We start from the raw sequence: 13,799 nt of genomic DNA, 5'->3' as shown, positions 1-13,799 counted from the left end.
AGAATCCATCTTCTGCACAACTCTTCCAGGAAACCGAGTAAAAAGATTAACATTCTCGCTCGCACAGAGATTCAAATATAGAACCTCCAACACTCCAACACTCCAACTCCCTTACCGCTTGAACTAGCAGGCTCATTCTAATATAGTTTTACAAATAATTAAACTTAAGCCCACTGAACAAGGATAAAGCTTTAATCAGAAAAAAAATTCTAAAATTTTGCCAACTAAAACACTTAACCACTGAAGCAAATAGATATTTGTGTTATATTTTTACAAACAAAAATATACATTTTTGGGGCGTTACACTTTTTTTGGATTTTAAAAATTTATAAACATGAAATGCCTCTGTTTTAAAAGCTAAAAGCTTTGCTTAGAAAGTTTGAGGATTAAATTGATAGGATGTGAAAGATGAAAGGTTAATTTATTAAATTTTTTAGAATTAGAATCAAATTGATGGAATATAAGTATTAAGAACTAAACGTGTTATTATACCAGTTAGAAGAAATACTTTCTATTATCGATTTAATAGCAGGAGACCAAAACAAGAAGAAATTCAAACGTTTTGCGTCTAAATTGAAAATTTTTAAAGCTAGATGATCAAAACAGAAACACAAGTGTAGTAGGGTGATCATTTGTATAGTTTACTCTAATATTTTTTCATCAACATCATAATATAATATTATCTAAGTTATTGATTGAATTAATGTTATAAGTCAACTCAACACCAATTTATTTAAAAAAAAATCTTTATATCCACCATGTAATAAATATTAATATGAAAATGTTTTTCTTTTAATTTTTATATACAATATTACTATAATGGGATTTAACTTAGGATATCATATTTTCTAAAGTTTCATTTACCTATTTATTTCAAAAATGGATATATCATAAGATTATAATGGTATCCCAAATTAAAACATATATCTTAATTGATAAATTTATTAAAATAAACAAATGAAAGTTATTATAACATAAAAAAGTGAGTGCATATATATATCTTATCTACTTTCTTCTATTAGGGTTAATCACCGTTTGAAAAAAATAAATATGACATTCATTTGCATGTGTCACAAAATCTTATAAATTATAAGTATTGGATATTAAAAATATAAAAGTTGTCACTTCTATAGTGTGGGTGAAAGGTAACTTAGTATTACTATTAGATCTATTTATGGGCCAAGTTATTTATTTAAGTTTAAATGTTTATTCAAAATTTAAAAGGGTTTGGACAAAAATATTAAATCCGAAAAATGAGCTTAGGTAAAAAAATTGGGACGAACTAGGGCTTGAACATTCAAGACCTGAGCCTGACTTGGCTAGACCAATTTTTCAAGTTTGTAATGTTTTATATTATGTTATTTTTATATATGGTATGTAATTTATAACATATTATATAATACTATAATGGAAACATTAAAAAAATTTAAGAAGACTAGAACAATAATAAATAATAAATATATTAAGTTATTAAATATTAAAATTAAGAATATATATTTAAAAAACTTTTAAAAAATAATATGAATGGACCTAAAATGGGCTTGGATTAACTATTTACAAACATGAGTGGGCTTGGATAACATTTTAGGCTCATATTTTAAATTAGATTGAACTTGAGCTAATATAAAATATGTTAACATCATATTTAAGTCCAACTCGAACATAACCCGACCCATAACACCTCTATCTAGTATATAATGGTATATTTATTAAATTACATCGATATAAAACTTTACATATAATAAATTGGATTGATAAAATTAATTATTAGATTATTAAATATAATAACATAAAAAAAGGTTTATGGAAAATTGTCAACTTCTTGCATATATAACATTTAAATTTAAGATAAAAAAGTTCTTTTAAATAGCTTCTCGTAGGCTTACTAACTGTCCAAGCACTGGCCTATTGGGCTAACAGTCTTAGTTCTACATGAACTGGGCCGAAAGCCCATTTCCCAATCACATCCAAACAAACCCTAGTTCCCTCCTCCCACTATATATTCTTCCAGACTCCATTTCCATACTTTCGAAGAGGAAGAACCGAACGACACCCTGCCGCCGCAACAATGAAGTACAACCCGCGTGTCTCCTCCTCTCGCCGCAAGAGCCGCAAGGCTCATTTCACAGCACCTTCTTCCGTCCGCCGCGTCTTAATGAGCGCACCCCTCTCATCCGATCTGAAGTCCAAGTACAACGTCCGGTCTATGCCGGTGCGCAAGGATGACGAGGTCCAAGTGGTTCGTGGGACCTACAAGGGACGCGAAGGGAAAGTGGTTCAAGTGTACCGCCGCAAATGGGTGATCCACATCGAGCGCATCACGCGCGAGAAAGTGAACGGTTCCACCGTCAACGTTGGGATCAACCCATCCAAGGTTGTCATCACCAAGCTGAGGCTGGACAAGGATAGGAAGTCTTTGCTGGATCGTAAGGCTAAGGGACGCGCCGCTGCTGATAAAGATAAGGGGACTAAGTTTTCAGCTGAGGATATAATGCAGAGCGTCGATTAAGGTTGTCTTTTTTTTCCCTTCTCAATCATGTGTTTTGCAACTGTTGAAGTTTTAGTTTTATGGAGTTTTAGTTTTGTTTTGTTTTTATGTTATGAATGAGTAATACAATGAGGAATGTGGGATTTGGTAGGCTTGATAATGCTATATGTTGGTTTTGACTTTCATTCTGTATTTGTTACTGTAAGAAGTGAGCTCATGCTAGATTGAGTTTTATTTTTAAGTCTCAAGCTCAATTCAATATCCAATTGATCAGGCTTCTTTTAAACCTAAAAAAGGAGATTTGAGTAATCCATGCCGAGCTTCAAAAATTAGGATATTTTAATTCAGATAGCAATTCCAACTCGACTTAAAAGTAAGTAATTAAACTGCTTTCACTTACTAGTTTTCGAAGCAACCTGCGAGGTCTTTTATTCTATAATGACGGATGTTGAATTTTGGGCTAGTTTTTTAGGTCAGCTCTGTTGAGTTGTTGAGAAATTAGTACTAGATATTTTGCTTTGTCATCGATTCATCAAAATGCAACGGATTTGTGTTGCTCTAACAGCATTATATGTTGATTCTGTTTGGACCAATATTTAGACATAGTTTGTCTACGGATCGAACATGGGATTGAAGTCCTTTTCTAACCTTGGGGTTTTGTGGTTCGGTCGAGTATGGTTATAATATGAAATTACACAAACTGTGGGTTCCCATTGTTTGCATCTGTCACAAGTTCAAAACTTTTGTAGATTCATCTTTGTTCTTGTAATCGCAGCACCCAATTTAATTGGTTTAGTAGATTCATCATTGGTGAATGTACCTCACAAGTTCCTTTGTTATAATGATCTTAGTAAATGGATGAAGTAAAATTAACATCTACTTTTTTTTAATATCATTTACGGTTTAATAAAGTTATATTTTTATGATTTTATAGATGAAATTGTAAATGAAAAATATAATTTTCATGAAATTTTTTAAATGGTATATGTTAACTTTTTTTTCTTTTCACTTTTGTTTGTTTTGGATTACATTTTATTTATTTATGTTTGAAATGTTATGTTTTAGTCACTTGTGTTATTGTTTTGTTATGAAGTGTTCATTCTACCGTTAAGCTCCGTTACCTTCTTAATATCGGTCCAGCATTGTAGTCCAAATGAATTTTAAATGTCAACTTGAATGTACTATGTGGCAGTTCAAATTAAATTTATTTAATTAAAAACATATTTTCATCTCAACAGGTGGACATCTAAGTTGGCCATTTAGACCTCTATTATGGAGGTAACAGACTAAGACGTAATATTTTAAATATAAATAATTAAAATATAATTTGAGGCAAATAAAAGTGTTTATTTTTATAGTTTATCCAAAAAAGAATTTTTAATTAGGTTTTGTTTGATTATTTTTAATAATATAAAAATTAAATTATTTTCAAAGGACATTCACTTGTGTTGATCATGTCCAAGAAATTGAGTCTACCTGAATCAATGTTGCAGCTATGGAAGGACAGCAATGTTGAACCAAGAAAGGAAAAAGGATTCGGGATTTAGTGAGTGAAACTGAGAGGGATGAGATAATGGTGTAGAAAATGTCTCGAATTATTTTACCCCAAAAGTTTCTCATCAATCCAAAATTTTAAAAATCAAATTTAAATTTGTATTTTAGGAATTTTAGGGAATCATGATATTACCATGAAGGTGTTAAAAAAAACAGTAATAAAACAGTTAACTAAAATAAATTGGAGATAAAATTAGAAGTAGGGATTTGAAGAGACATATTTAAGCCTAAATTAATTAAAAAGTAGAGTTATAATCTAATGCAGACTTCAACAGGGAAGACAGTCATTTGGCCGCGTTAGATATATACATAGTTTTTTCCCGCGTAATATATAATTAATAATTCAAAAAATGTAAAAAATGATATAAATAAAACCCCCTTCTATCATGAATATGAATAAGCGTGTTCATTACAAATTCTCAAAATTAATAATAAGAAAAACCAATTAGTCTTTAAAACCAATCAGGGATCTGATTCGATGATGATCCAACGAAATTTGAGGTTATTTTTAATGGTAAACTGTATTCGTGCTTAGTTTTGCTGCAAAAATGGAATACTTTTGACTTTAAATCCGTTCCTAAATAGTAGGAGAAGGAAAATACCAGTTCAAACACTCTACTAAACTGCATCAAATTTCGGATCCTCCATTTCTTTAAAAGAATTTTCTCAGTTTCTTTTCTATTCCATTTTGATCTTATTTATTTCCCACCAATTTTTCTCACAAACTTCCGCGTTGCTGTTGCAAGCAGTACCGGAAATTCCCCTCTCTTTTTATCTTTAATCGGTTTCCACAGTTATTTTTCTTCGATTATTTGAATGAAGCTGAGGTAGCTGTTTTAGGAACGAAGGCGATTTGAAACATTTTTGAAAGAAAGGATTGATGGATAGTTATTTGAACCAGAACTTCGATTTGAAATCGAAGCATTCGTCGGATGAAGCATTGGAAAAATGGAGGACAGTTGTTGGTTTCGTGAAGAATCCGAAACGGCGGTTTCGATTCACTGCCAACCTCTCCAAACGTTATGAGGCTGCTGCTATGCGTCGCACTAATCAGGTCCCTTCACTTTTCAATCCACTCTCTCATTTAGAGATTGCTCAAATATCATTTTCAATTTTTCATCATTTTCTAAATGTAGTAAAGATATACTGATTAGTGATTATCATGAGAGAAATGAGCAGAATTTTTTAGTTTTGTTAATTGGCTTTGCGTTTCTAATATGGTAGTAGGATTATGGCAATGTAGAGATTGTTATTATTATGGAAAATTGCAGGAAAAATTGAGAATTGCTGTACTGGTTTCGAAAGCTGCCTTTCAGTTTATATCAGGTGAGACCGTTTGCTGCAAATTCAACTTTGTTCACGTTTTTATTTCGTAAAACTCCTTTGAATATGTATAAATGAATCTTCGTTTTGCAGGTGTACAACCTAGTGACTATGTTGTTCCTGAGCAAGTCATAGCTGCTGGTTTTCAACTTTGTGCTGATGAGTTAGGATCCATTGTGGAAGGCCATGATGTGAAGAAACTAAAGTTTCATGGTGGAGTAAGTGGCATTGCTGAAAAACTCTCCACATCCACCAACACTGGACTAAGTTCTGATGCTGCTTTGTTGAGTAAAAGACAAGAGATTTATGGAATCAATAAGTTTGCTGAGCCTGAAGCTAAGGGATTCTGGGTCTTTGTTTGGGAAGCTCTTCAGGATATGACTCTTATGATCCTTGGGGCATGTGCTATTGTGTCGTTGGTCGTTGGGATAGCAATGGAAGGTTGGCCAGCCGGAGCTCATGATGGACTTGGGATTGTTGCAAGTATCTTATTAGTCGTGTTCGTCACGGCAACCAGCGATTATCGCCAATCTTTGCAGTTTAAGGATTTGGACAAGGAGAAAAAGAAAATCACCATTCAGGTAACAAGAAATGATTGTAGGCAGAAATTATCCATATATGATTTGCTTCCTGGTGATATTGTACACCTTAATATTGGTGACCAAGTCCCTGCTGATGGCCTTTTTGTGTCGGGATTTTCCGTGCTAATCGATGAATCAAGTTTAACAGGGGAGAGTGAGCCAGTAGTGGTGAATGATAAAAACCCTTTTATGCTTTCTGGTACTAAGCTTCAAGATGGATCATGCAAGATGTTGGTTACCACTGTTGGGATGAGAACTCAATGGGGCAAATTGATGGCAACCCTCAGTGAAGGGGGAGATGATGAGACCCCACTGCAGGTGAAATTGAATGGAGTAGCAACTATCATTGGGAAGGTAGGCCTGTTTTTTGCTGTAGTGACTTTTGCCGTAATGGTGCAAGGACTGTTAAGGAGTAAACTGCAAGAAGGGACTATCTGGAGTTGGTCTGGCGATGAGGCACTGAAATTGCTGGAGTTCTTTGCTGTTGCAGTGACAATTGTTGTTGTTGCAGTTCCTGAGGGTCTACCATTGGCAGTGACTCTGAGTCTTGCTTTTGCCATGAAGAAGATGATGAATGATAAAGCACTAGTTCGACACCTTGCAGCTTGCGAGACTATGGGGTCAGCAACCGGTATTTGTAGTGATAAAACCGGGACACTAACTACTAATCGCATGACGGTTGTGAAATCATGCATTTGCATGAGCGTCAAGGAAATAAATAGCACCAATAAAGCTTCTTTCTGCTCTGAGATTCATGAATCTGCTATAAAACTTCTGCTACAATCAATTTTTATGAACACTGGAGGTGAAATTGTTACTAGCAAAGATGGAAGACGTGAGATATTGGGAACTCCCACAGAGACCGCTTTGTTAGAGTTTGGCTTGTCTCTAGGTGGTGATCCCCAAACAGAACGACAAGCATCAAAAACTGTTAAGGTTGAGCCATTCAACTCTACAAAGAAAAGAATGGGTGTAGTGCTGGAGCTTCCTGGAGGAGGGTTACGAGCGCATACGAAAGGTGCTTCGGAGATAGTTTTGGCTGGATGTGACAAGGTGATCGATTCTAATGGAGAAGTTGTTCCCTTAGATGAAAAATCCATTAACCACCTCAATGCTACAATAAATGAGTTTGCTAATGAGGCTCTTCGGACCCTGTGCCTTGCTTATTTGGAGCTCAAAAATGGTTTCTCCTCAGACAATGCTATTCCGGTTTCGGGGTATACTTGTTTAGGAATTGTGGGCATTAAGGATCCTGTTCGCCCTGGTGTCAAAGAATCTGTGGCTATTTGTCGAACTGCTGGGATTACCGTAAGAATGGTTACAGGAGATAACATAAACACCGCAAAGGCTATAGCCAGGGAATGTGGGATTCTTACAGATGATGGTATAGCCATTGAAGGTCCAGATTTCAGAGAGAAGTCGCAGGAAGAACTGCTCAAGTTAATTCCTAAGATTCAGGTGTCCTCCCATTGTTATTTTTGCTTCTAATACCAGTTAGGTGCTTCTAACAAAAGGATAAATCCTGTAATTCATACCTCAATTCTCGTTTTGCAGGTGATAGCTCGATCTTCTCCTATGGACAAGCATACTCTGGTAAAGCAATTGCGAACTACATTTGATGAAGTTGTTGCTGTGACTGGTGATGGAACGAATGATGCTCCAGCTCTGCATGAAGCAGATATCGGATTAGCAATGGGAATTGCTGGAACTGAGGTCAGCAATGCATTAATGTTTTCACATTGTGCATGCATCTTGTACCCAACCAATCAGAATATTTCAATCCAAAGAAATTTGTGTTATGATCTTAAAAATACCGATTATGCTCTGCCAACTACTAATTTGATGCCATGAGAATGAGCCGGTCATAAATTTTTTCACCTGTGCATGCATCTTGTACCAATCAATGAAAGAAGATTTCAATCCTAGGAAATGTTTGAAAAAAGAAAAACATATTATGCTCTGCCAAGTACTGATTCGATGCCTTGAGAATGAGTCTGGTTGTTTCCAATATTGGGTTAAAATAAGGACGACAGACGTTAGTTACTTTGAGAAGAAGAGCTTGAGAAAAGGTGCTTCAAGTTCAGAAGGGTAGCGAGTATGAATAGTTTTATCACCTATGGTACCCGGATTTGGTTTTGAATGTTGGACACTGGTGTATTGAATTTACTCAAATATTTTTATGTATTTAGAGTCTCTGGAGAATCTTATCCCATACCCATGTCATGTAGGAATGTCTGGCAATGGTGGAGCAGCCTAGCTTATTACAACAAGAGGATATCTTAGCTTGAGTTTTGACGTGAGATTGCTGCTTAATTATGAAGAATATAAATATTCTTTCATGCGCCTGATACTAGTGTTATGATAATGATTCTTTGTTAGATCCTAGTAAAATATTTTGCTCAAGTATATGTACTGCGTGATATTTACCAAAATCAAGATTCAACTAATCTCAATTCTCAATTCCAGGTGGCTAAGGAGAGTGCTGATGTCATCATTCTTGATGACAATTTCTCAACAATTCTGACAGTGGCCAAATGGGGCCGTTCAGTGTACATAAATATTCAGAAATTTGTACAGTTTCAACTGACCGTCAACATTGTTGCCTTAATTGTTAACTTCTCCTCAGCATGTTTGACAGGTAACAACGGAATATGTTTGCCTACTAATATTTTAAACCAATGTTCTAGCTTCTTTGCAAATGATAATCACTTGAACAGGAATATGAAATATGGTTATGTGTTCATGAGTGTAAGTATCAAGGAAACGAAAACTCCGAACAATATAAAATTTCTCATATTTTCTTATGCTGCAGGGAGTGCTCCTCTGACAGCTGTTCAGCTATTGTGGGTGAATATGATCATGGATACTTTAGGAGCACTTGCACTTGCAACCGAGCCGCCAACCGATGAACTAATGAAACGTGCACCAGTGGGAAGGAAAGGAAATTTTATCAGTAACGTCATGTGGAGGAACATCTTTGGGCAATCTTTCTATCAGTTGATGGTCATATGGTATCTTCAAGCAAGAGGAAAAGCAATGTTTGAACTCGATGGCCCCGATTCAACTCTGAAATTGAACACCCTTATTTTCAATTCGTTTGTCTTCTGTCAGGTAAACATTTTATCTAAAACTCAGATTATATCATTGCATGCACAATTGCTAGAAGGTGACAAGTCTTAGGTGTAGTGGATTAGACACGAGTTATTGAGTAAAATATTAGAGTACTCGTGTTTGGCTTGCTCGACAGCATAACAAAAGAAAAAATGGTTGGCAATTTTCTCCCCGCAGGTATTCAATGAGATAAGCTCACGAAACATGGAGGAAATAAATGTTTTGAGCGGGATATTAAATAACTCTGTGTTCGTGGCTGTCCTTGGGTGCACGGCAGTATTCCAAATCATCATCATCGAATTTTTGGGTACATTTGCGAGCACAACGCCGCTGACATATTCACAGTGGGGCCTAAGCGTGGTGATCGGGTTCTTCAGCATGCCGATCGCTGCTGCTTTGAAGCTGGTCCCAGTATGAAGCCTATATGCCTGGATTTTGTGAAGAACATCAAGGAAGCCTTAATGTCACTCTTCGTGATGTCAGAATCTCCAAGTGACTATAAACCTTTTTTTCTTTGTTGACAATTGACTGATTTTCTTGCAATTAAGAAGGTAAATAGGGAGTTTTGGGATCAACCTTCAGGAGTTCATCCATTTCTTTTGAAACATTTTCTGGATTTTTTTGGGGGGTTTATTGTCCAAGAAGTAGGTTGGTTCTTATATTTTGCATTCGTTGTTCTTAATTTATTTATATGTATGAACATAATTTTTTTCATATAATTATTGGTTTTAATTTATTCATATTTGGGTTTCTTTTTATATCATATAAAATCACTTGTTACAATAGAATGTGTTTGACATATATCGAATGGAACTCCAATATTTCAGAACAAATTAATAGTTGAACATTTTCTGGATTATTCCAAAAGTCAGGCCATATGGTACCCATTCTATCCTTTCACAGGTCTACTAGTACTAAATACTAATACTAGGGAGTAATATTTTCCTTTTTTTAACTAGTACCATTGTTACAAAAATACAATTGGCAAATATGCCCAAGGCTTTGTCCACTTTGATTATAAATAAAATATGATTAAATAGTAACTTAAATGGAACCAAATTGATTTGATTATAAGAAACTTATTCCAAAGCCTAGTTCATAATTTGTCCAACTCCATTTTTATTTTAATTATTAAATATTATAAACCCATAAGAATCCAACTAATTCAATGTATGAAGTATAGATAGAGACAAAAGCTAAAAGTAGGTAGAGGCTTTTACTTCCTTAATTCAATGATTATTAAATTATATTTTGGGCTTATTCTAAATATTAGTTATATAATTTGATTTTTTTTTTAAAAAAAAAGTAAAATCTTTAGCTTTTTAAAGTTTCAACGTTTATGCATATATATATATATATGGAGCGTGGGACTGGGGTATGGGTATAAACAAATCCACTACCTTGGTTATGGTAAGACCTGCTACTTACATACATAGAATAGTGGGCCAATGGCGGAAGCAAAGGAGGATAAAAACACCAATACACAGTTTCCAAGTTGGAACCATCCAATGCGTTGTCGGCAGAAGTGGTCCCAACCTTTTCGTCAAAAAAGGGTTACCCCAGCAGCCCTGCCCTTTCCACCAACCTTGCTTATATCATTTCACCTTTCTAAAGTTAAAAAACGTGACTGAACTGAACCCCACTCCAGTCTCTATCCCGTCATAAATGGCTCACCTCGTGGTCCAACTCTTGGCAGCCAATTGTGGCACTTAATTTCCCGTCAATAAATTTTCAAAATGATACTATTATATAGCTATATACTCTAAAAATTTTCATAAATTTATTGTTCATCACATGTATGATGTTTTGGATTTAAAATTTATTATGATTTGATTTTTATTGATTTATTATATAAAAAGGTTAAAAGTATCTTTATGAAAATGTAATTTAATTTGTATATGAGAAAAGATATTTTAATAATTTTATAATTAAATTGGTGTCTATTAATTCGTGACAACAATAAAACACTTAAAAAATGAAGCTTTGGTTAAAATGATAAAATTAAAATTTTAAATATTATGGTGTTAAGATCAAATTTTATTATGTGTGAGCTTTTTATTGATTTTATATAAAAAATATAAAAATGACAAAAGATTCTCATAATAATACAACTTCATATATTAGTTGAGTTGGAACACGAGTGATGAGTAACACTAATTCAGTCAAGTATTTAAAGAATTGTATAGATAATTAACTTAATTGTATTAAACAATTTTAGACTATGATCTAATTTTAATTTGGTTTTAAAATTTAAATGCTAGTATTTCTATCTACTATACTATTTCCATATTACCCCTCGTCAAACTACCTGACACCTACACTTGAAAATAGAATTCGACGAAGCTTAGCCTTGCGACCTTACTAGAAGCTTAATCTCCACCTAGCCAAATTTCATGTCACATAAGGTGAGCCCGTGCAATTCTTAATAGATATATAGGGAAGAATTCTTACCAGCACCTGGAATTTACATGAGCTTAGCCTCTACACTATTCATAGTGTGAACCATTACCATTGTGCACCCCTAAATATTGTCTAACTTAATTATTATAACAGTTAACATCATCTGAGAAATAAGCAAAAAGTTGTCTCTACCTTCAAGGTGTTATCATCATTATGAGAAAAAAAGACCAAGATTCCATCCATTATTAACACTAAGGTAGATCTAGACACCAAATAAATGTGATGCTGTAGAAACCTATAATCCATCCTTTCTATAATTCCAACGATAGAGCAACAATCATACCCTTCTATTTTCTTCCACCATTTTGATAAATAGTCAAGATGAATGGAAATGCTAAAATACATTAGCGAGAGAAGATTTGCAGGCTACAATCCAACAATATAGGGAGATGCAAGCCTAGAATGAATTACTTTGGGCTCAACTCCGGGAATGCGCCTGGTAAGGTTCTTAAGAGATAAAAAGCAACCAAGAAAAGAAGAAGGAAATTCTTCTCAAGGTTAAAGACAAGCTCCAAGAAACCTACATAGACTTGACTTAAGGGAGAAACCAAACCATCACACTACCAAGTGGAAGAAAAATGAGCTTGCAATAAGGCGACAAAATTATTGGCACCTAAAAGACCTAAAAAGAGTTTTGTCTGCCCATCACTCTTTCATTACACTTTTTGAAATACCTCATAAGCATAAATAAATTCACTAACTTTATTCCTTATTGTTTATAAGCTCTCATAGAGCTTTGACAAGGATTGCTTCAACTCATTAATGTCCTTCGATAATTACTTGTAAGAAGGTTTTGAAGCTTAGTTTGAAGATGGTTTTCTTTTATTCAAAAAGTAGCTCGAAGTTTCCTTCTTTCTTTTTTCAAAAGGCAACGATGTGACCATGTATTAAGCTTTGTTGAAAGCAATAATTTTAGGAGAAGACTTCACTGGGACCAATGTGCGAGAACTAGTGATACGAGCTACACTCTCTACAAAATTAACAGAAAGAAGTTAGAACAATAGATAATGCTAGATGTTGTAAACAAATTATAGTGGCATATACTTGCATCAAATGCCTTTGTAGGTTTTTTGATGGTGTTCTCATTTCTTCCTTTGTACGATGAAGTAGGGAACTGAACATTCAAGTGTTGTGCACATGCTGGTTAACGAAGTTATGATGCTTCCTTTTCTATTCGATGGTTAGCTTTGCTAGGTAGTTTACACTCTTCAAAGGCCATGTGTTATGTGGAAAAAAAACCAAGAATCGAGGTCAGGGATATTAAACCAAGCAACGACATCTAATATCAAACTTTTTGGGCTATGCCTTTTGAGATACAATCTCCAAATGTTGTTTAGGGACCATTCTTCCTTAAGCTTTAATGGCCTAAATCTCAAATGCCGAAATTGGTTTTCAATAAAACCTCCACCAAGTAAAGGGAGCAAGAGCCTTGTGGACAAAGGGAGGACCTACTTAGTAGGAGAAGGAAAATGTAACACCCCTCACCCGACTTGATTGTCGGGTCCGAGTTATGGAGTGTCACATTCGTTGCTAGAGAAACTACAGTCAAATACGCAATAAATAATCATTTAAATATGCTATTAAGTGTCAACCACATTCAATTCATGTTAAACAATCAATTTTGAGTCTTAATCGAGCTTAAAAAAACTCTTTTGTCAACCTAAGCACGAATTAAGAACAAATTACAAAGTTTTAAAATGTGTGGATTGACGTTACAATTTTATTTGGTTCTCATTATGACGTGGCCGTCACAGTATGTCACGTTGTGATGACAAGCTTAAGCTCGTTACGACGTCACTCATTATAATGACAATGTTATGACGTCAAAAGTTTGAGGTTGTGACGTGGCCTCAATTTTGGGAAAAATGCACAATTTGGTACCTATGCCAATGTTTCCAACCAAACCTTTCAATATCCACACTCAATTACCACTTCCATTTGATTCAAAACATACCAAAACAAGCCAAACAAGTTCAAACATCCAAGTTCCACTTCTTCTCAAGACATTCGCTACTTATTCATCAATTAAACTTAAATATTTCAATGTCATTAGGGCATACCAACCAAATCATTTAAATAATATTGAAACATGTCATTTCACCTTAACTTCATACACTTACACTTATTTTATACATTAATGGCTTATAGGCTTTAAACGTTGAACCAAATCAATCATTCACCAATACATATCTTAAGCATGTCAGTCAAACATACCATTTTAATTAGGCATCATTTTAGCCATTCTACTTACCTCGTTTCATTATCTTTAATATGCCAAGTTC

At 34.4% G+C, this 13,799-nt stretch overlaps 2 protein-coding genes across 4 annotated transcripts; both read left to right on the top strand.

Annotated features, from left to right (window-relative positions):
- Window positions 1-2,006: 2,006 nt before the first annotated feature.
- Window positions 2,007-2,729, top strand: LOC107914344 (60S ribosomal protein L26-1). The gene has a single exon (XM_016843237.2). It carries the CDS (start codon window positions 2,069-2,071, stop codon window positions 2,507-2,509), a length of 441 nt encoding a protein of 146 aa, XP_016698726.1. The 5' UTR covers window positions 2,007-2,068; the 3' UTR covers window positions 2,510-2,729.
- Window positions 2,730-4,601: 1,872 nt separating this feature from the next.
- On the top strand, window positions 4,602-9,797 carry LOC107914343 (calcium-transporting ATPase 2, plasma membrane-type). Of its 3 annotated transcripts, none has more exons than XM_016843236.2 (7): window positions 4,602-5,061; window positions 5,267-5,368; window positions 5,459-7,404; window positions 7,501-7,659; window positions 8,413-8,584; window positions 8,759-9,057; window positions 9,235-9,797. In XM_016843236.2, the coding sequence occupies exons 1-7, from the start codon at window positions 4,923-4,925 to the stop codon at window positions 9,472-9,474; spliced, it is 3,057 nt and encodes a 1,018-aa protein (XP_016698725.1). In that variant the 5' UTR covers window positions 4,602-4,922; the 3' UTR covers window positions 9,475-9,797. The 3 variants fall into 3 exon arrangements, with proteins under 3 accessions (XP_016698725.1, XP_016698724.1, XP_016698723.1); XM_016843235.2 differs by having other exon boundaries at window positions 4,603-5,096; window positions 5,314-5,368; window positions 7,501-7,539; XM_016843234.2 differs by having other exon boundaries at window positions 4,603-5,096; window positions 5,314-5,368.
- The last annotated feature ends 4,002 nt before the right edge of the window (window positions 9,798-13,799 follow it).

Source organism: Gossypium hirsutum, chromosome D10 (assembly GCF_007990345.1).
Source record: "Gossypium hirsutum isolate 1008001.06 chromosome D10, Gossypium_hirsutum_v2.1, whole genome shotgun sequence".
Lineage (NCBI taxonomy): Eukaryota > Viridiplantae > Streptophyta > Magnoliopsida > Malvales > Malvaceae > Gossypium > Gossypium hirsutum.
The sequence above is the reverse complement of the archived record's forward strand: the minus strand, read 5'-3'. Positions and strand labels throughout refer to the sequence as shown.